The following is a 21191-nucleotide window of genomic DNA, read 5'->3' as shown; positions in this document are numbered from 1 at the left end:
CACAGGTCTGTTTACCTAGGGCCACGCTTCTTTGACAAGCAGCCTCCTGCCGTCCATACCTTCGGATGACACATGTCAAAATGCTGCTTCTTGTAGGTCGTGGAAGGCCTCAGTTTCCAGGCACCTAGTGTGAAAACTGGCCGCCCTGGCCCAGGTTCCCCGGCCAAGCCCTTCCCCACGGCACTGGGGACTTTTTAAAATGGTGGGGGGCAGAAGTGGAATGATGTCACATGCTTGAGTACATACCTGTTTATTATACACTCACTAATGTGAAGTGGACGCAATTCGCAGATAGTAAAAAATACAGTACTCTTTAGTGCAAATCGCATGTAGCCAAAGGCCTCTGGGGATTTTTACAGCGTGCGTGTGTGCTCACGACCTCGCGACCGGGGTCTTTTGCAACCCCTGGACTGTAGCCCGCCAGGCTTCACTGTCTTTGGAATTCTCCAGGCAAGAACACGGGAGTGGGTGGCCATTTCCTTCTCCAGGGGATCTTCCCAACCCAGGGATCGATCAAAGCCTCATCTCTTACTCTCCTGCATTGGCAGGTGAATTCTTCACCAATGTACCACCTGGGAGTCCCTGGTTTTTGCAGCTGTAACTGACAAAAGAGAGTAGTTCTAACATGGATGTTGGGTAATATTTTAAGTTAGGAACTAAGGCCAAAGTTAGACAAAGAAGGTGTCAGAGCCCCACCTGTTAGCCTTTCCACGTGCCTCACGGGGGCAAGGCGCACGGCAGCGTGCCTTGTTCTTCCGCCAGACAGATAGAGGGGACTTGTGAAAACACTCTGGGGGCCAATAATGATAACGGTAAAAGAATTAAGAAATGATGAGTTTTAAGTATTGATTACCCTGATAAGTCATTTAATTGCAACTTTATATCACTTAATTTTTGAGAATGGCTGTTTCATTTTCTAAAAATTTAAACACTGGCTGGCCAGCCGGCTCCAGAATCCCACCGCCCTCCCATAAAGCATCCTCCGAAAAGCCTCTGGGCTCTGGGCCCCTCTCCTGGGGGCACACCCCTGATCAGATGCAGGGATGCTGGAGACCTCCACCTCGGCGCTCCGGGGGGTGCTCCTCACACCCGCCAGCCGACGTAAACCCCCGGCCGGGGATGGCACTTCAGAGCCTCCTGCTCACGGGCGCCCGGCTTCACTGGTGGCACGTTCCTCGCTGGTGGTACCGAGCACAAGCTCACGCGCCCGACAGAGAGAGAGGGTCAGACACACCGAACAGCAAACACCGGAGTTTGCAGCAGAGACAGATCTACTGCAGGGCCACGCGGGGGAGCGGTGGCTCATGCCCCCAGACCCCGAGCTCCCAGAAGCGGTTCAGCAAAGTATCAAAGACCAGGGGAGGGAGGCGCAGGGCTGATTGTTGCAGACTTCTTGGTATCAGAGTCCTTGGCTCTTGGCAGCTGTCCACATCGGTGAGGTCCCGTGTCCCTACAAACCTCCCACATGACAGATGATATTCTCTGTCATGAATGTAGCCTTTTATCCCTGTGTGAATGAAGTGTTACCCCTTCAAGGTCGGAGCCTTGAGAAGGGGCTCTGCCTCAGGCTCTGCGCAACATTCCTAACTCAAACACAAGCAATAGAATAATACAAAGGTTAAAGTAAAAGAACAGATGTAGTATGGAGTCGGATTTGTTCTTCCCAATTGCAGTGGCTTCAAGAGGAAAAAGCCTTCTTCTTCCAGTTTGGTGGTGGGAGGAGGGGACACAGGGGTGCTGACCTCCGCACCCTGCACTGCACTCCCGGCAGGTTAGCGTCGCGTGCCCCCAGACCCCCTCCTCTCCTGCAGGCCCCCTTCTCCTCCCGCAGACCCCCTCCTCCTCTCCCACAGACCCTCTCCTCCTCTCCGGCAGACCCCCTTCTTCTCCCACAGACCCCCTTCTCTCCTCCTGCAGACCCCCTCCTCCTCCCGCAGACCCCCTCCTCCTCTCCCGCAGACCCCCTCCTCCTCCCGCAGACCCCCTTCTCCTCCCACAGACCCCCTTCTCCTCTCCCGCAGACCCTCTCCTCCTCTCCCACAGATCCCCTTCTTCTCCCACAGACCCCCTTCTCTCCTCCTGCAGACCCCCTCCTCCTCCCGCAGACCCCCTTCTCTCCTCTCTTGCAGACCCCCTCCTCCTCCTGCAGACCCCCTTCTCCTCCCACAGACCCCCTTCTCCTCTCCTAAAGGCCCCCTTCTCCTCCCACAGACCCCCTTCTCTCCTCCTGCAGATCCCCTCCTCCTCCCACAGACCCCCTTCTCTCCTCTTCCACAGACCCCCTTCTCCTCCCACAGACCCCCTCCTCCTCCCGCAGACCCCCTCCTTCTCTCCTGCACTGTCTGGTAGACTTCTGGGCCCTGCAGAGCCCGCTCGTCTTCCCTGAGCACGTCCTATGAAGACACATGTCCCTCTAGGAGCTGGGGCCCTTGGATCCTCTTTTAGGATCACTGGGTACTAATTTTGGGGTAATGACACATCTTGCTAGACTTGTATGACGCTTTGTGTGGCATTCTCAAAGTCAAATCTAGTTGGATTGCAGCCACCACTTGGTTCAAATCATAGCCATGATGATTTTCTCCCTAAATTATTTTATGAACCCCGCCCCACCACACACATGATACAGATATATACACATACATATCTATAGATACATATGTGTAGACAGATAGATGGGCTTCCCTGGGGGCTCCGTGGTAAAAAAATCTGCCTGCCAGTGCAAGAGATGCAAGTTCAATGCCTGGGTCGGGAAGATCCCCTGGAGAGGGAATGGCAACCCACTCCAGTATTCTTGCCTGGAAAATCCCATGGACAGAGGAGCCTGGCAGGCTACAGTCCACGGGGTCACAAAAGAGTCCGACATGACTTGGCAAGTAAACAGCAGCAACAAATATATATTCTTTAAATATATATATATGTATCTATATGTATTTTTCCAAGGATCTTAACAACCTTCTGGTCTGAGTTAGGCCTGTAATTAATAGTCTGGTTTTCCCACATTCTAAAGTATGAAAACTTTAACTTTGCCCTACTCACTTGATGCTTAATTAGTAGACCCTGAGGAATTCAGATAGCCCTAAATCTTGATAACATTCTTCAAAGAGACCTGAAAAATTCCTGTACCCCCAGGGGAAATAGCTTTAATTGCTCCAAGTCTTAACCTCAAGATTATAGTTCTCCAAATGAAACGCAAGTGAAGGAAAGAAATGAGGAAGGCTAGGAAGTTATCCTGCCAGTTATCAAGCATACCATTAAAGTGTAACAAGGAAAACAGGAGTAAATAAAGCAAGAGGCAGATTAATTGGATGAAGGAATATTGAGCACAGAAGCAGGCCCGGACACTTATGGGAATCGTGTGTGTGATAAAACCAGCATTACACAAACAGCTACTATCTGTAAATACAGGAGAATATTCTAGAATACTGGAGTGAGTGGAGAAAGCCTGCTAGTACGCATGATATCACGCTAAAAAATATTTAAGAAAGACTGACTTATTTAAGTACTGAAGGTCTTTACCCTTGTGTGACAAGAGACGCTGTGCACCGGGTTAGAGGACAGACGCTTTGGAGAAAGTATTTCCTCCACATGTAATAGATAAACAATATTTCCCTTAGAGGTGGGCTGAACTTATTTTGGCTGAATGCTAAATAACCAATGTTAAAAAAATCAATGAACAGCTTAAGCCAAGGGTGAACGTTCCCCCCATATAATGATCTTCTGAAAAAGAAGAATAAATATGAAATTTTATCTTAAGAATCTAAGTAATCTTACAGTATTATTATTGAAAATTGGAGGGGATTCCCCAGCGGTCGGATGGTTAGGGCTCCGTGCTTCCCCTGCTGGAGGCCCGTGTCAGGAAACTATGATCCCACAAGCCTCGTGACGTGGCCAAAAGAAATTTTTGTTTTAATCCATAGAAAATTGGATATGTTTTTAAAGTTTGTCGTAACGACGTCACTGTGTCATTTCTTGGCACTACCATCTTCTAGGCGACTCTTCTGCACGTGTACAAGATTTCGATGTTTTTGCCTGACGAAAAGGATGCATTTCTTCTTCTGTCTATTCCAGTGTGATTACTGTTAGTGGGGCTTTTGCTATCAGATTGGTGCAGTTTCCTTTTTCTCTAACAGTGGCACAAAGGTAGAGACCTAAAGATCTGGCTGACGGTGACCACCGTGAAGTGTCTTTGAAGTCCCCCCACAAACTGAAGCTGTGCGCAGCATGTCTAAAGCCAGAGTCCCCTGAATATTTGAGAAGCCCCCAGAAGATTTTTGCACTTGTATTTCTTATTGCTTGCTTCACTTCCTGCTTCCCACAGTCCCTGGACGCGCGGCTTCCTCTGCCGGCAGCCACCAGTTGTTGCCAAGCCTTTGCTCCCGGTGGCGGAGTCTGCCGGGCACCATCGTGCAGCATCTGCTGTGCCAGGAGACTTTTCCATAGATCACTGCTCATCCATCTCACTGTGAACATTTGTACTGAGGACATGTGAAGAGAATTCCAGGTCTTTTCCTTATATGTCACATGGTTTGTCTTTGACTGAAAAAGATTTTCAGTCCCAAGTTACATTCATCATGCTTACCAATATTCTAATTACCAGTATTCAGATATTAGCAATAAGCCCAAATGATGGTTTTGTTTACTAAGTATGATAGCAACCTGATCTTTGATCTCCACAAGTTCAGCAAATCTCAAAATAACATCAAAGAGGCATTTGTTGGTTTAATCTTCCAAAAACTAAAGCAGTTTGACTTTTGAATACTGAAGCCAAAGCTGACCTTAAGTGCATGCTTAATATTTATAATATATAAAATATGCCTTCACATCAGTAAAGAAAAAATGGACAAAAAACATGAAGAAGCACATCACAGGAGAAGAAATGGAAATGGTGAGCAAACACGAGAGCATGTTAAAACCTCAGTAGCTATCAGATCAGAGCAAGGCGCAACCATGACGGGATTTTTGTTTGTTACCTTGACAAAAAAAAAATATATATATATATATTAAAGATTGGTAATGCAGTGTTGGTGAGAATATCCAGAAACAGAGTAGACTGTACACCCTTCTTTGAAGGACCTTTTGGTAGTATTCACCAAAAGTTCAAAATCTGTACTCTCTGCTCCAATGTTGTCACCTAGAAGAACCCACCCTCCAGAATGACTCCAGTGTGTGCTCAAAATATGTGTACAAGATAGTAAAAGTCCTGATAGTGAAAAACCAAACCTAGTCTCAGTGTGCATCAGGAGGGGATAGAAAAATAAATGCTGAATAACTATGCAAGGAATACCCTGTAGGTACTAAAAATAATCAGCTCAATCTATTTGTGCTATCAGAGAAACACAACTTGTGTATTGGCCCAGAGGAGAATGCAAGCTGCAGAATCATGTGATTCCCACTGGGTTTAAATATAAGTAAAGAAAAAAGTCTAGAGCAATGAGCATCCAACTGTTAACAGTGGTCACCTTGAGATGGGAAAGATACAGAGATGGAGGGGAAGTGAAGGGAAGAAGAGAGCGTGCTTTACATCATATGTGTTTCTTTATTTCTTGAATATATTAAAATGAGCATAAGTTACTTTTTAATTTCATAAAAGATTTAAATAAATCCAGGCTAGACCAAACCATGGAAGAAAAGTCCCCTGAAAGACACAAAAATGAGCTAGACCTCATTGTAATGCTGACCTACAGGAAGGCTCCAGTGACTTGGTGAGTAGTAGCTGAAGGAATAAATGTTCATCCTGGGGATCATGGAACAGCTGGAGGAGCAACAGTTTGTAGCCTGCAAGAATCCAAGAAATGGCAAAGCACAAACCACAAATTTCAATAATAAAGTTTAAGAAAACAACCACCAGGGCTTCCCTGGTGGCTCAGTGGTAAAGAATCCATCTGCCAATGGAGGGGACACGGGTTCAATCCCTAGTCTGGGAAGACGCCATGTGCCGTGGAGCAGCTAAGCTGAGCCTGCGCTCCGGAGCCCACTCACGGCCATGAAGGGCAGCCCCTGCTCGCAGCAACTAGAGACACCCCCGAGCATCGATGAAGACCCAGTCCAGGGAAAATAAATGACTGCATACTAAAACCAAAACAGCCAGGAGGAAGGTGAAAGCAAAGCTGCTGGACTGTCCTCCAGGGCCCCTTTCCTGACTTGCTAACCATGTGTGGAGAAGAACGTTCTGTGATGAGCCAGCACATAAGGCCAGTGTGACAAAGGGGACACCTGCCTCACGGAGTCACTGCTCTTTCTGGCTGTTATTTTTGTGTGTTCTTTCCTTGTCCTCTATCCATTCATACATCCTCGCAGAGACACGGTGTTAACAAGCAAGAAGCGGAGACAGAGGAACGGGGCAGGGTCCCATGAGGGCAGCAGTCTGCTTAGCAACCTCCCTAGGACCTGGAACATAGTAGGGCCTCAGCAGTGACAGTTGTCTGGAGCAAATGCGTGGGTTGCCCTCCAGTGGGAATTGTGGATCTTTGCTAAACAAGCAACTGAAAAGTGGTATTCTCAGTGCAGTGATAGAGGTATGGACGGACCAGACAGAAATGGGGCACAGACGCCTGCTACGAAGCCCCTAGACACATCCCTGAGCAGGCTCTGTCTGAGCTAAAATTTGAGACGTTCACAGAAGCCCACCAGACAGAGGAAGTCAGAGAAGCAAAGGTGCAAAGAGCTGTGAGCGAGCGGGGCCTATTGGAGAAGCTGCGAGTCCGCTGATTGCGGGTTACAGCATGGGATGGGGAGGCCAGAAAGATTAGTCTAGATCATGACGTTCTCAGGAGCCGTGCTAAGGGCCTTGCTGGTTTGGGTTGAGTTTGTAATTTGTTTTATTGAAGTATAGTTGACGTGCAGTGTTCTGTTAATGTCTGCAGTATAGCAGCGCCTCAGTTATGTGTGCACATTCTTTCTCATCTTCTTTTCCTCTGTGGTTTGGCACAGGACATGGAATGTGGCTCCCTGTGCTGCACAGAAGGACCTTGTTCTGTGTGCATTCTCTCTGCAGGACTTTGCATCTGCTGACCCCAGCCTCCCACCCCATCCCTCCCCCTCCCCCTCCCCCTGGGCAACCATAGGTCTGTTCTTGATATCTATGAGTCAGTTTTGTTATTAAGTTCATTGTGTCATATTTCAGATTCCATGTGTAAGGGATATCACACAGTATTTGTCTCTCTCTGACTTATTTCACTAAACGTAATCCCGTTCATGCCCATCATGTTGCTGCAGATTGCAACATTTCATTCTTTTGCCTCACTAAGTAGTATCCCGCTATATATATGTGCCACATCTTCTTTATTCAGTGGACATCTGGGTTGTTTCCATGTCCTGAGTTTTCTGAGTATTGCTGCTATAAACATTGGGGTGCATGGATCTTTTGGAATTATAGTTTCGTCCCAGGAGTGAGACTGCTGGATCACGTGGTAGCTCTATTTTTAGTTTTTTGAGGAGCCTCCGCACCATTTACATTCCCACCAGCAGTGCAGGAGGGCTCCCTTGTCTCCACCCCCTCTCCAGCACGTTCATTATTCCACACCGCACTGTGCTGAATGTGGAATCTTAGTTCTCCCACCAGGGATTGGACCCAGACCCATGGTCAGTGAAAGCATCGAGTCCCAACACTGGACCACTCCAGCATTTATTGTTTGTAGGTTCTTTCAACAGTGGCTATTCTGGCTGGTGTGAGGTGGTACCTCACTGCAGTTTTGATTGGCATTTCTCTAATAATTACATGAAATCCCATGGACAGAGGAGCCTGGTGGGCTATAATCCGTGGGGTCACAAGGGAGTTGGACATGACTTAGTGAGTAAAACAACAACAGTAATTACATGCCAAGGACTTTGGATTTTATCTGAAGAGTGTCTTCAAGAATAATCCTATTTATATTTTTTAAAAGATGCACATGGATATTCATTTGCTGTCCTTATTTTGAAAACAATAGCAGAAATTTTGTGTGTGCCTGACAATATTTCAGTCCATTGGCTTCTTTTAACAGCTGTGGGGCAGCTCCTGCCATTGCCTTCGTCTTGTAGTTGAGGAAACCAAGGCACCAAGTCCCTTCTCTGACCTGGTGCTGCTATGGGTGGAGCCCAGATACAGAGGCAGGCAGCCTCGACCCAGAGCCCACCCCCTTTTCCCTTATCCTGGGCTGCTTTTCTTTGTTTCTTTAAGGACATACATGTTTTCTTAAGGAAAGAAAGTCAAAAAAACTTTTTCGCGTGGTTTCTCCTGTGCCACCTACCATCCAGGAGAGAATGATTTGGGGCCTTGCGGGTAGAACCCCTCTGCGGCTCAGCCGGCCGCCCGTCCTCCACTGCTCGCCGTCAGCTGCCTCTCGCCCGCTTTGTTCTTCCAGGTGTGTATAAGTTTACTTTTGGTGGTGCTGGTCCTCGTGGCTGTTGCGGGGTTTCTCTAGCTGCGCGAGTGCAGGTGACTCCAGCCGTGCTGCGCGGGGCTCCCCCGCGGTGGCCTCTCTCGCGTGGCCCACGGGTTCTGGGTGCGCGCTTCGGCGGCTGCAGCTCGTGGGCCCGGAGGCTCCGGCTCCGGCTCCGGCTCCGGAGCCCGGCCCGGCGGTTGTGGCCCTCGGGCTTCCTTGTTCCAGGGCATGTTCGACCTTCCCAGACCAGGAGTCAAGCAAGCCAGGTAAGCGGGTTCAGTCCGCCGAGCCAGCGGGAGGCCGCCTCCTGCAGTCGGCACCCGCGTCTCCCCGCTCTCCTGGACGGGCTGTGAAGCCTCCCGGTGTCCGGGGTTCCTCGCAGAGGGGGGCCTTCAGACAGGGTCCCAGGGGTTCCCTGAGCCTCTCCCTTCCAGAATCGCAGGAGCGCCTCACGCAGTCCCCGGAAAGGGCTGGGTTGGCGCGCTCAGCCTCCTTAGGCGCCCCCAGCTTTCACTGAGCCGCCCTCTGCGCCTGGCCCTGCGGGGACGCGGAGGTGAGCCCAGGAAGTAGAGAAGGAGCAAAAAGAAGTGGGGCTCCCATCACGAGGGATTTGCTGACTTAAGCCTCCACTCAGGTACTGTTTCATTGCTTCCATTGTGCCAGCAAAAAAAGCGATGGCTGATTTTTACACACAGGCGAGGTGCCGCGGGTTAGGGATCCGGTCCCTAAACCGGATGGCGGAGAAGCGTTCCCTGCTCCCACCCCCGTGCTTTTCCGTTGACCACACCGTGAATCCTGTACGGGGACCCGCTCATACACACCACCCTGCCAGCTAGGAGAATCGAGTGCTTACCATCACCTCACCCTGTGCTGTGAGCCGAGCCAAGTGTGAACACACTCCTCAGAAATTCAGACAAATAGTGAATGAAAGAGAGCAGACGATGCAGGAGACTTAAATTTCACTTTACTCATTCATGGATGAACTTTGTGGGTTTTCTTTAGTAAAGAGGAAGACTGACAGGTGATCATCTCAGAGATTGATAGAGACTTGGGAAAGCAGTAGCAGTCTAGAAGCCAAAATGATGGGGAAATTTTCCTTCTGTTGTAAAAAGGAATTGATAGAGAAACAAGGTTGAGTAATTTATGTTTGGAGACTGTTATTTCATCCCTGGTGTAGCTCTGTCCATGAAATATGAAACCTTACAGCAAGAGTCAATCTTCCCTCAGGTCATGATTATAAATATACTGTACAAGGAGTATCTTATTCCTCCAAATGCACTGCAGTTGTCATGGACACACATTTATTGCCTAGTTTCATTTGGTTACTTGTAGTCTTAACTGTCTTCTGTTCAGCAAAATATTTTAGCATTGAACTGTTTGATAACACATGATTTTAAAATTTCATTTTATACTTTTATTCCTTCATTAATACTTTTAAGATTTGCATAAATTTACAAAGATGCACACACAATAATATTCTTCACAGCATTGTTTATTAAGCAAAAAAAAAAAAAAAGTAGAAAGAACCCATATATCTCTAAACAGGAAATTGATTTTTAATTCAGATTAATATTTTAAATGTTGCGGACTTCCCTGGTGGCTCAGTGGTTAAGAATCAGCCTGCCAATAGAGGAGACACACAGGTTCAATCCCTGGTCTGGGTGGATCCACATGCTGCTGAGCAGCTAAACCCGCCACCACAACCCCTGAGCCTGTGCTCTAGAGCCTGGGGGCGTAACTACTGAGCCCAGTGCTAGAACCTGCGCTCAGCAACAAGAGGAGCCACCTCAGTGCGAAGCCTGCACGCTGCTGCTCTCTGCAGCTAGAGAAATCAGTGAAGACCCAGCGAAGCCAAAACTAAAAGGAATCAATTAATTAATGCCTTTTAAAAGTTTACAAAAAGTAAATAAATAAGATGATGCACAGGGAATATAATAACTTTGTATGGAGTCTAATCTATAAAAATACTAAATTACTATGTTGTACACCTGAACCTAACATAGTAATATTGACATGTCAGTTACACTTGAATTTAAAAAAATAAAAATGATGAGGTAGGATGTAATTCCTGAAACAGAAAGTTATTCACCATATAATGAGTTTTTTTAAAGGTTGCAAAAGCAGACTGACCTTTTTTTTTTTCCTTGTATGTTTGGAAGAGAAGTCTGGAAGACGGAAGTCAGCGTGTTAACAGTGCTTCTTTCAGTGAATTTGCAGCCAGTTTTCACTTACAACTTTCTGTCTTATGTGTTGTGTGAGGTGGCTTTGTAAATTATTATTTTTATATTTAGTATGTATAATTTTGCAGATGGAAAAATATTTCTGTTTTAAAAACTGAGCTCGAAAAGGTGAAAGGAACTCTGAAAGGAATTTACTGCTAATTATTTAAGCATATACAAAAAGAAGTCTGCACAGTGTGAGTGAGGTTTCTTCCTCCTCGGCCCCTGCTGAAATAGTCTGAATGCTCTTCCTCACCCCTGAGCTTCCTGTTCCTCGTCCTTCACCTGTCTGCCTCTCCCTTTGTGAAGGAACAGCGGACTCTTGTTCCCCGTTAGCCCATCCTCCGTGCATTAGAACATTAAAATCACTGCTCATTCTTCTGACTTAAGCCAGTCCTTTACCGTGACCGGTTAAGTGAGGAAGCTCAGATGGCCCTTTTGCACCTCTCTCATGTTGGGTGTATTTAACCAAACAGCCGACTTGACTGGTGTAGACCTGAGCTCTGTCCAGGGCGCCCAAGTTCTTTGCCTTCCCGAAACTGGAACTGGATGATTTGTTTCAAAGGTACAGAAATGGGACTCACACCTCTCTTTGGCCCTTTTTAGACTCTAATATAAAGTCATTACTTTAGTCTGAACTGAAAGACAGTATTTTTTAAGAAGATATCTTGCCAATCCCAGATATTTGTGTCTACATTTGGTACTGCTGGTCTGAGTCATCTTGAACCCTGGCTGGGCTGGTTGAGGTGACAAGTTTCACCCTTTGGGCAGGTGAAAGTCCAGAGTCACAAAGAGCAGGCGGAGAGGCAGACGTTTGTAACAGACCCGTGATAACGAGTCAGTGTAAGAAACTTAACAAGCTTAGGGCAAACCCAAGCAAGCTTAAGGGAAGTTCATGAAAGCTGAAGCAGTCTTGGGGCTCCCTGGCGGCCCAGTGCTTGGGACTGTGCTTCTGTTGCAGGGGACACGGGTTCAGTCCCTGGTCGGGGAACTAACACCCCACAACTCACTAGGTGAGGCCCCAAGGGAAAAACAGCCCCCTAAAAATGGTGTATTAGTAATGTTAGATCTGTAACAAAATGTTTTTAAAAAGCAGGGGTTTGTTGGGAGGACTTTCAGAGGCTGTTATCGTCAGCCTCCGCAGATTCTGAAAAGGTGGTGCTTCCCTTACACTCTGATTATTGAGAAGCTGTGACATTGAAAGTCTTACTCAGGATTTTCCTCAGGTTACAAGGTTATCAGACCGCAGGCACCCTGCCATCTTCTTTGCTTATTTTTTTTTAATTTATTACCAACTTTTGCTCATTTTTTTCTCTTTTGGTGCTTTCTTATCCACTTGCTCTAATACACACAAATTCTCAACACCAAAAGTACAGGAACTAAAATTCGAAGGGAAATGAAAGAGTGGAGGGAAACCAGTGCCTTCTGGGATCTCCAGAAACCTAAAGGACGTTTTTTCAGTTGCTCTGAATGGTCTTCATTAGCCCTGGATCCTGTCTGAGTGGAGGAGTGTCCCGGGAGCCTGCAGGGAGAAGGGGGCTCCAGCTCCAGGCCTGGAGCCCCCCTCCTTAGGCTGAGCTTCCTCCCGTGGCAGCTCCAGTATGTTCAAGTTTGAGGACGTGGTTAAGTCAGTGAGTTGTCAGCTGTGAGTAACATCCTCACTACTTTTGTAACAGAGAACCCTATGACTTTGATAAGGGCTTCCCTGGTGGCTCAGGCCTTAAAGAATCCACCTGCTCATGCAGGAGACGCAGGTTCGATCCCTGGGTCAGGAAGATCTGCTGGAGGAAGAAATGGCAACACATTTCAGTGTTCTTGTCTGGAGAATCCCATGGACAGAGGACCTGGTGGGTTACAGTCCATGAGGCTGCAGAGTGGGACATGGCTGAGCAACTCAAACACACACACACACCCGGCTTGGTAATTCCCAAATACAGAGACACTATGTCACCCACTCACTCACTTGCTGCTGCCCCCAACCCCAGCAGTAATCAGGGTGGAGACCAGGCTCCGCCCACTCGCATCTTCTCGGGGAAGGAAATGCTCCCTGAAAACCAGGGGGGACGGCGGCAGGTGTCTGCCTGCTGGGGCCCGGGGAGCCTTGTCCGGACCGTGACGAGGCGGCAGGGCTGCAGCGATGCGGTCCCGGGCGGGCGGCACGCAGCCTCCAGCTTTTCCGCCCGCGCCCCGACACCCCGTGTCCCCGGCTCCGGGGGGCCGAGCGCTGGCCCGACTGACCTGCCTCTGCTTCCTTTGCAGCTGACCCGCTGGTCGGCAGCATCGCCACACAGTACATGACCAACAGGGCGGAGCACGACCGGATGGCCAGACAGTGGACCAAGCGGTACGCCACATAGCGCCGGCGGCAGCTCCGCGCGGGCCGTCCGCGCTGCCCGCCGGCTTGTTACCTTTGGAACCGTCTTGCGATGGAGCGTCATCCAGCCCCACTCCTGTTCCTTTGCTCCCACCCCTTCCTGTTTTATCCCCTTTTTAATTTCCATTAACTTGAAAGATCTGGTCTTTTTTTTTAATCCCCCCCTCCACGTGGATGGGAACTTTGGTTTTCAGTGCGAACAATGTGGGATCTGTAATAATAAGAGCTTTCTTACCAAGCTTTGTATTCCTGTGTGGTTTTGTTCCTTACTGTCCATTTTCTTTTGACCCTTCTTCCTTTTCTGTGATCTTCAGGAAGACACGAATTCAGAATTCTATCTCGTTTCTACTTCCATGTAGCGCTTAGGATTAAGTTTTTTGTACTGAAGTCTTTATCGGTGGGTGCATGCTACTGGGAACCAGATTTTGTACAAACGCTTCAATCACAATCACTGTGCATTACTGAAGACTCTGTTTATCACTAGCCTTCTGTCCCCACACCGAAGGCTGCTGGATTGAACAAAATAATATGTATTTTGATTTACTGCAAGTGCTTGTACATTTCTTAGGGACCTGGCGCTTTTGACTGTGGATCAGTTGATGTACACTTGGATTATTAAAGCGCTCAATAAATCACTGTGGCTGATAAATGCACTTCTGATAGCCCGGCATTTGCTTTGTATCCTGGTGACCGACACAGCGCTCCGCGCAGTGAGGCTTGCCTAATTCAATTACAGGTTCAAGTGTGTTTTTTCATCTCAAACCTGGGAGGTCCCTTTGCAGTTGAGTTGCCAGCTGAGGAGGTTCCCCAGCTGTCAGTGGCCTGACGATTTTATGGTTGTCTCAGATCACTCTTGTTTTGCGTATTGGCTGGACGTCACTTTCGTACGGACATCTTTTCTGTTACCACCTTCTTGATGCAACAGTTCAAATATGTGACTCCTAAAATAGGCTTCTAGTGAAATTGAGGGCTGGGCTGATCGTTGGGTTAAACCACTTTTGACTTTATTTCTCCCTTCTTTTTCGTCTTAAGATGGTTACAGTGATTGCCCTTGGTTTGGAGTTTGTTTTTCCTCTATAGTTTTAGCGGAAAAAGCAAACTCAACTTGTATCAGCCGTGGTCAGCACGTTCAGTGACAAGGTTTGTCTGTCTGGCTTTGACCTTCAGGCTTTTTTAAGTTTGCAGCTACAGGAGGCAGAGGAAACGTGTGTGGTGTGGCTTGAAAACCACACTGCCGTGCTTATTAATATTCAGGTTTCTTTGTGTTGACAAGGCCTGTTGGAAACTCCTGCTTCAGCTAATTACAGTTACAAGCCCACCTTACAGCTCAGTCTCATTTAAGGAACCTCGTTACTGTTAAACAGTAGGATTTACAAGTGTAAGGTATTTACCTCTAAATGTTAATATTTCTGAACTTCAATTTTAGTAACTTTATCAGAAACGTCTTAAACATCTGATTCAGAAGGTGTACTTTCTGTTGCTTTTTAGCAGTTGGAAAGAAATCCTAAAGAAAATGATGTTTAAACACTGTAAATGACACTTTGAAATCATTTTACCATCCATTGTATTTAAATACAGTTTTCAGCTTACAGAACACCATACAGTTTCTGTTGCAGCTTTTCAAGTCTAGCGAGCATAACCACAGACAGCGTGTATGAATGGGCACGGCTGTGTTCCAATAAAGCTTTATTGACCAGAGCAGTTGGTAGCCAGATTTGGCCCACAAGTTGTAGCCTGTCCCTGCCTGTTACAGACCACCATAGACGGTGTGAAAAGAATCAGATAACTGTGTGTTTAACATTTCTCTACTTAAAATAATACAAACTTAATTAATATAATACAAGACATTTTTTAAAAATTACCCAGACCGTTTTATTGCCTGCAGTCTTTCTCACCATAAGGTTTTTATGTTGACTTTATTGCTTTAGGTGAAAAAATTCAACCCTAAAAGCATTAAATTCATTTTCACATGAAATTTTATTAAACGGATTTTTGTTACTTTTAACTGATTAAACCAGTCTCATGATATTAATAGTGACTTTTATAGACAGTATTTAAATTCAGTTTGCCTTTCTTCTCTTAAAGCATCAGCTGCATGGAATACACATTTTGATGGTCTCTCCAGTATACTACATCTACATCTCCTGTCTGTCTGTACTTTAGATCATTTAAAAATATGTATTTTTTAGGAGACAGAAATTACAACAATTCTAGTAGGAAATCCTACCAACCACAAATCTGTGTTTGCTATTCCATGAGGCATTTTCAGGTATTATGTCAATTTGATATGAAGAGTTTATAAAACTCCTTTCCTTAGTGTTATGAACTTCAAGTACTTAATGACAAACAAGTGTACCTTCCCTTCAAACTCTGAAAGCTGGACAAACTCCAGAGAGACCAAGAAACTTTTAGTTGAGCCTGTTAAGTCTAGATTTCAGATAACATGGTAATTTTACTTGAAATCTATAACAGCAGGCAATACAGTTTTAATAAGTTTTCAGTACTGTTTGTAAAATAAGACTTGGGAGTAGTTTAATAGTCAGAAACCTAAGTAGTTTTGCTAGTAATTATGGAGATAATATTGGCCTTGTACCCTAATATTGTTTAACATTCCAAACCAGTTATTGCTAGTTGTCGTCTTTTGTAGCTTTGTTAAATAAAATGTTGGCAGATCCTTGACTGAGGCAGGACCATTGGTCATTGAGAAAGTAGTTTGAAATGATATTTATTGATCTTAAATCATTCAGAAGGCTGTGGCCTTAATTTATCCTAAAATTGAAGATAAATAAAGCATTGCTCATTTGTTCTTCTACAAGAATCTACAAGAATTGAAGACAACAAATGCAGTAGTCAATCTTTTCTTCTTATGATGAGAGTGTAAACCCAGAAGTTTATCCTAGAATACTGATTTGGGAATTCGGGAGAAAGGAAGTATTTATTCAGAATGTACTATATGCCAAGCCATATGTTACCTAATAAAACCTCAGCCCAGCTTTGGAGGGTGCAGGTGGCTATCATAATCTGAACATTTGTAACCCCCAAAAATTCCTGAGTTGAAATCCTAAGTCCCAAGGCGATGATATTATGAGGTGGGGTTTTTAAGAGGAGATTAGGTCAAAAGGGTGGGGCTCTTGTGATTGGGATTAGTGCTCTTATAAAAGAGACCCCAGACAGCTCCCAAGCCCCATTCCATCACGTGAGGACACAGTGAGATGCTGCAGTCTCGCCGGGAGAGGGCCTCCACTGGAACCCAGCACCTGTTGGCACTTGGTCTCAGGCTTCCAGCCTCCAGAACTGTGAGCAGTGCATTTCTGTTGCTTATGAGCCACCTGGCCTGTGGCTTGTGTAGCAGCCTGAACAGAGTCAGACCGTGGCCCCACGTCACGCACAGCTAACAAAGTACCACAGTGAGTTTCCCACCCAGGCTTGACAGCAGAGCCCCTCCTGTCGACCACCAAGCCCAGCACACCTCTCTTCTAACCACGGAGCCATACTGGGGAGAGAACTGGCCTCATTCAGTCTTACAGTCTGCACAGTTTGGGGCGGTGGGGTGCCATCTTCAGGAAGTGGGAGAAGTTGTTGAAGGAGATGTGGACCTGGTGTCAGATGAGAAATCAAAACGCACTTCCAGTCTTGGAGAGGCTGCTTTATGAACGCCCAGCCCTGGGGAGACGCCACGTGAAACACCTGCCAGTTTCTCTGCATCTCAGCCCTGCCGTGAAAACACTGCTGACTGTTACCAGGCTGGGCAGTTTTTAATGTCTCTACACTTTGTGCTTTAAAAAGTGATACCTTTGTAGACAACAGACTCCTGGCTGCCAAGGTGAAAGGGGTTGAGGGAGGCGTGGGGAGGAGCTTGGGGTTGGCGGACGCAAGCTTTAAATATAGAATGGAGGGACAAGAAGGGCCTACTGCGTGCCACAGAGAACTACATTCAACATCCTGTGATAAACCATAACGGAAAAGAGCATTTTAAAAAGAATGTATACATGTGTAGAACTACATGTGTAGAACTGAATTACTTTGCTGTACAGCAGAAACTGGGCTTTCCCGGTGGCTCAGCAATAAAGAATCTGCTTGCAATGTGGAAGATAGCCCACAATGCAGGAGATGCGGGTTCAGTCCTTGGACTGGGAAGATCCCCTGGAGAAGGAAAATGGCAACCCACTCCAGTATTCTTGCCTGGGAAATCCCATAGACAGAGGAGTCTGGAGGGCTACAGTCCATGCAGTCACAAGAGTTGGACACAACTGAGTGACTACACCATCACCACACCACAGCAGTAACTCACACAATGGTGTAAATCACCTGTGTTTTGCTTAAACTATCAATAAAGCAATAACAGCAGTCCATACTTGAGATCCAACCAGTCCATTCTGAAGGAGATCAGCCCTGGGATTTCTTTGGAAGGAATGATGCTAAAGCTGAAACTCCAGTACTTTGGCCACCTCATGCGAAGAGTTGACTCATTGGAAAAGACTCTGATGCTGGGAGGGATTGGGGGCAGGAGGAGAAGGGGACGACAGAGGATGAGATGGCTGGATGGCATCGCTGACTCAATGAACGTGAGTCTCAGTGAACTCCGGGAGTTGGTGATGGACAGGGAGGCCTGGCGTGCTGCGATTCATGGGGTCGCAAAGAGTTGGACATGACTGAGCGACTGATCTGATTGATCTGATCTGATACTTTATGCAGTCTTTTTTAAAAAAGAAATATGTTTGTAATTAATACAGAAAGCAGTTGAAATTGTACAAAATAGCCCTACGAGAGGATTCTGACCTACACATGTAAACACGTCCCCTCTGTAAGGTTGCAGGCCTGCGGCATGGTCACCCCACACAGGCACCTGGCACCCCGTCATCGTCCTCAGAGGACGTCTGCTGCAGGCCGAGCACTTCCTGCTGCATAGGATCTGGGAGTTGAGGCCGACATCCAAGGACCTCCTGTGGTAGCCAGCACCTCCCACATCCAGGCTGTCCCGGGGGAGCTCCCGGTCCCCTGGGCCTGGGACATTCTATCTCCTCTTTCACACTCACATTTCACCAGGAGCGCTGACGATGAGCATTAGGGGGTCAGGCTTACCCCAGTTTGGTGGGACTTCCCCTTTAAAACAGAAAGGCCCGTGTCTCAGGGACGCCCTTGGTCTGAGACCCACAGGAGCTTTTGTGCCAGGACTGAACTTAAGCAAAAGTCTTATGTATCACACAGGGCTGGTTGCTTCCACAGAAACACTATTTGAGGAAGCTGCGTTTTACTCAATGTACAGAGATCCTGTTAGAAAAGATGTGCCCTCAATAGAAGCAACCTAGATATCCATCGACAGATGAATGAATAAAGAAGCTGTGGTACATATATGTGATGGGATATTACTCAGCCATAAAAAAAGGAACATGTTTGAGTTGGTTCTAATGAGATGGATGAACCTGGAGCCTATCATTCAAAATGAAGTGAGAAAGAGAAAAACAAATATTAATGCATATATGTGAAATCCACAAAGTACTGACGATCCTATTTGCAGACATAAAGAACAGACAGGACACAGTGAGGGAAGAGGAGGGTGGGATTATTTGAGAGCGTAGCATTGAAATGTATACGGTACCAGATGTAAAGTAGGCAGCCAGTGGGAATCTGCTGTATGAGGCAGGGAGCTCAAACCGGTGCTCTGTGACAACGCAGCAGGGTGGGAAGGAGTGGAAGGCAGTTTGAGAGGGAGGGGACACACACAGACCTGTGGCTGATTCATGTTTGATGTATGGCAGAAACCAGCACAGTACTGTAAAGTAATCATCCTCCAGTTAAAATAAAACTTTGAAAGAAGATGTGCCCTCCATGGCTGGCAGCATTCCTGTATATGCCACTCTCTGTCTTTCACATCCAGCCACCTTCTCTCAGTCCCTGCTCTGGAAACAAATGTGAGTAATTGAAGCTAATTGCGACCTTTCCTTACGTCTTCAAACCTGGCTTCAAGTGCGTTTGCCTTCCTACGAGGAGGCTTACTCCTAATGAGTGGTCTGAAACATAATACGCCTTTCAATAGGATTTTTTGAAAAGGCAAATTCCTGAATTTTAAAAGATCTCTCATATAGGGGCCCAGACCGGAGAACAGAGGAGATAATGTGACCTCCTATCTTTTTTCTTTTTTTCTCTCGAGTGGATTTTTTAAAAAAATTTTATTGGAGTGTGGTTGGTTTCAGATGTGTAAGTTTCAGGGGCACAACACAGTGAGTCAGTTACACAAATGCATATAACCATTGTTTCTTAGGTCCTTTTCCCATGTAGATCATTGCAGAGTACTGAGGAGAGGGCCTTACTAGTCATCTGCTTTACGAGGGGTAATGTCTGCCCATCCCAGCCTCCCAATTTACCCCTCCCCCACCACCATCCCCCACTTGGTCACCGGAAGTTTGTTTTCTACATCTGTGAGTATTTCTGTTCTGTAAATAAGTTCATTTGTACCATTTTTTTAGATTTCACATATAAACGACATCATGTGATGTTTGTCTTTCTCTGACTCCACTTACAGAGGATCATCTCGAGGTCCGTCCACGTTGCTGCCCGTGGCGTTATTTCATTCTTCTTTATGGCCACTACTGAACATAGCAGCCAGTGAGCCCAACCAGAGAATTCAGGCAGCTGTGGAGCCCAGCCTGCTTGCTGGAGTGGGAGTTATCAAGCATATGGTAGCATTTCTTATCTGTAGATGACAAAAAAAATCTTGGCCTTCTGACGGGGGTAAAATTCTTTTATAAGTAGTAGTTGTGAAAGGCTTGAGATTCTAGAAGTCTGTGAAAATTGTGTGCCTTTGGACAACAAACGTAGATTTCTGTAGTGGAACATTTAGGGCTTCTGTTTCTTCTTCACAAGCTCATTTTAATTCTGTTTGCTGGATTAAAAGGGTGATGTCTCATCCTCATCATTGTCATTATCATCTCAGTGGTGACCCCTCCTTCAGCACAGGCTGTGGAAAACACTGTGTGAATATACGTATGTGACGTATAATCTCACTCAGCCATTGCTATAATCTCCCAAGATGTGTGTTATTCTCATCACATAGATGTGAAACTGACCAAAGATTCCAGTAGATCCAGACTCCTGTAACTGCTCAGCAGCAGAGCTGGGTCTCAAGCCCAGACCTGTGTGGCTGTGAAAACCAGGCGTGGAAACCCCTGGGGCACCATCTCCCAGCCCAAGGAAACGCGGTGGCCCTCACTGCAGACCTCCCAGCTAGTGAAGGAAGAAATTACTGTGTTTACACAACCAGAACCCTGAAAACTTGTGTTCAGTGGACCTCAGGTCAAGCAAAATACTATATGTAGCTCCACCAGGTCTGAGAGAGCCTTGGGAGGAAAGCAAGGGGGACAAAGCAGGAGGAAGTGAGGGGGACCCTCCAGTCCGTCTGGAGGACACGGAGCCAGACAGCCACCCAGTCAGACACCCAGGGAGCCACCAAGCCAGCCACCTGGTCAACCAGCAGGCCAGCCACCCAGCCAGACATGAAACTAGCCACCCAGTCAGACACCCAGGGAGCCACTGAACCAGCCACCTGGTCAACCAGCAGGCCAGCCACCCGATCAGACACCAGGCCAGCCTCCCAGTCAGACACCCAGGGAGCCACCAAACCAGCCACCTGATCAACCAGCAGGCCAGCCACCCGATCAGACACCAGGCCAGCCTCCCAGTCAGACACCCAGGGAGCCACCAAACCAGCCACCTGGTCAACCAGCAGCCAGTTCCGGGGTCCCCAGCCCCCCAGTCAGCCACAGGGTCGGACACAGACCCCACCCTGGAGCCAGCTATCAGCAGCTCCGCAGCCCTTCTCTGCCTTCCGGCAGCTGGTTTGTGCTTGTTACTTTCTTGTCTTACCCCGCCCCCCCGCCCCCCCCCCCACCGCCCTAGTCTCCATGGGACGATTTCTAGTCATTTTCTAGCTGAATTCAGTAGAAAAATAATGTTTATTCACTTTGCGGCCCATTTGGCCAGAACATGTCTCTATTCCATGAAATACTGTGTCAACATGTTCACGGTTCAGAATCACGGCGCACCCCTCGCAGCCGGTTGTGTGTCAGGCTGGATGAAACTAAAACGTCACCCTCCTTTTCCTCTGCTGTGGATCCCGTCAAGTTCGCAGCCGGTTATGTGTCAGGCTGGATGAAACTAAAACGTCACCCTCCTTTTCCTCTGCTGCGGATCCCGTCCGTCACCCTCCTTTTCCCCTGCTGCGGATCCCGTCGAGTC

At 47.1% G+C, this 21191-nt stretch overlaps 1 protein-coding gene across 3 annotated transcripts in view; it reads left to right on the top strand.

The window, feature by feature from the left end:
- The window catches only part of UBE2E2 (ubiquitin conjugating enzyme E2 E2), a 373873-nt gene extending 360265 nt beyond the window's left edge, over window positions 1-13608 (top strand). For 2 of the 3 annotated variants that reach the window (XM_024986323.2, XM_024986324.2), the window contains one exon: window positions 12842-13194. In XM_024986323.2, the coding sequence (XP_024842091.1) occupies window positions 12842-12939 (98 nt within the window). In that variant the 3' untranslated portion in view covers window positions 12940-13194. Of the gene's footprint in view, window positions 1-12841 lie in introns of all 3 variants that reach the window. The other variant, NM_001191190.2, reaches the window with a different exon arrangement.
- The last annotated feature ends 7583 nt before the right edge of the window (window positions 13609-21191 follow it).

This window comes from Bos taurus, chromosome 27 (assembly GCF_002263795.3).
Source record: "Bos taurus isolate L1 Dominette 01449 registration number 42190680 breed Hereford chromosome 27, ARS-UCD2.0, whole genome shotgun sequence".
Taxonomy (NCBI): domain Eukaryota; kingdom Metazoa; phylum Chordata; class Mammalia; order Artiodactyla; family Bovidae; genus Bos; species Bos taurus.
The sequence above is the reverse complement of the archived record's forward strand: the minus strand, read 5'-3'. Positions and strand labels throughout refer to the sequence as shown.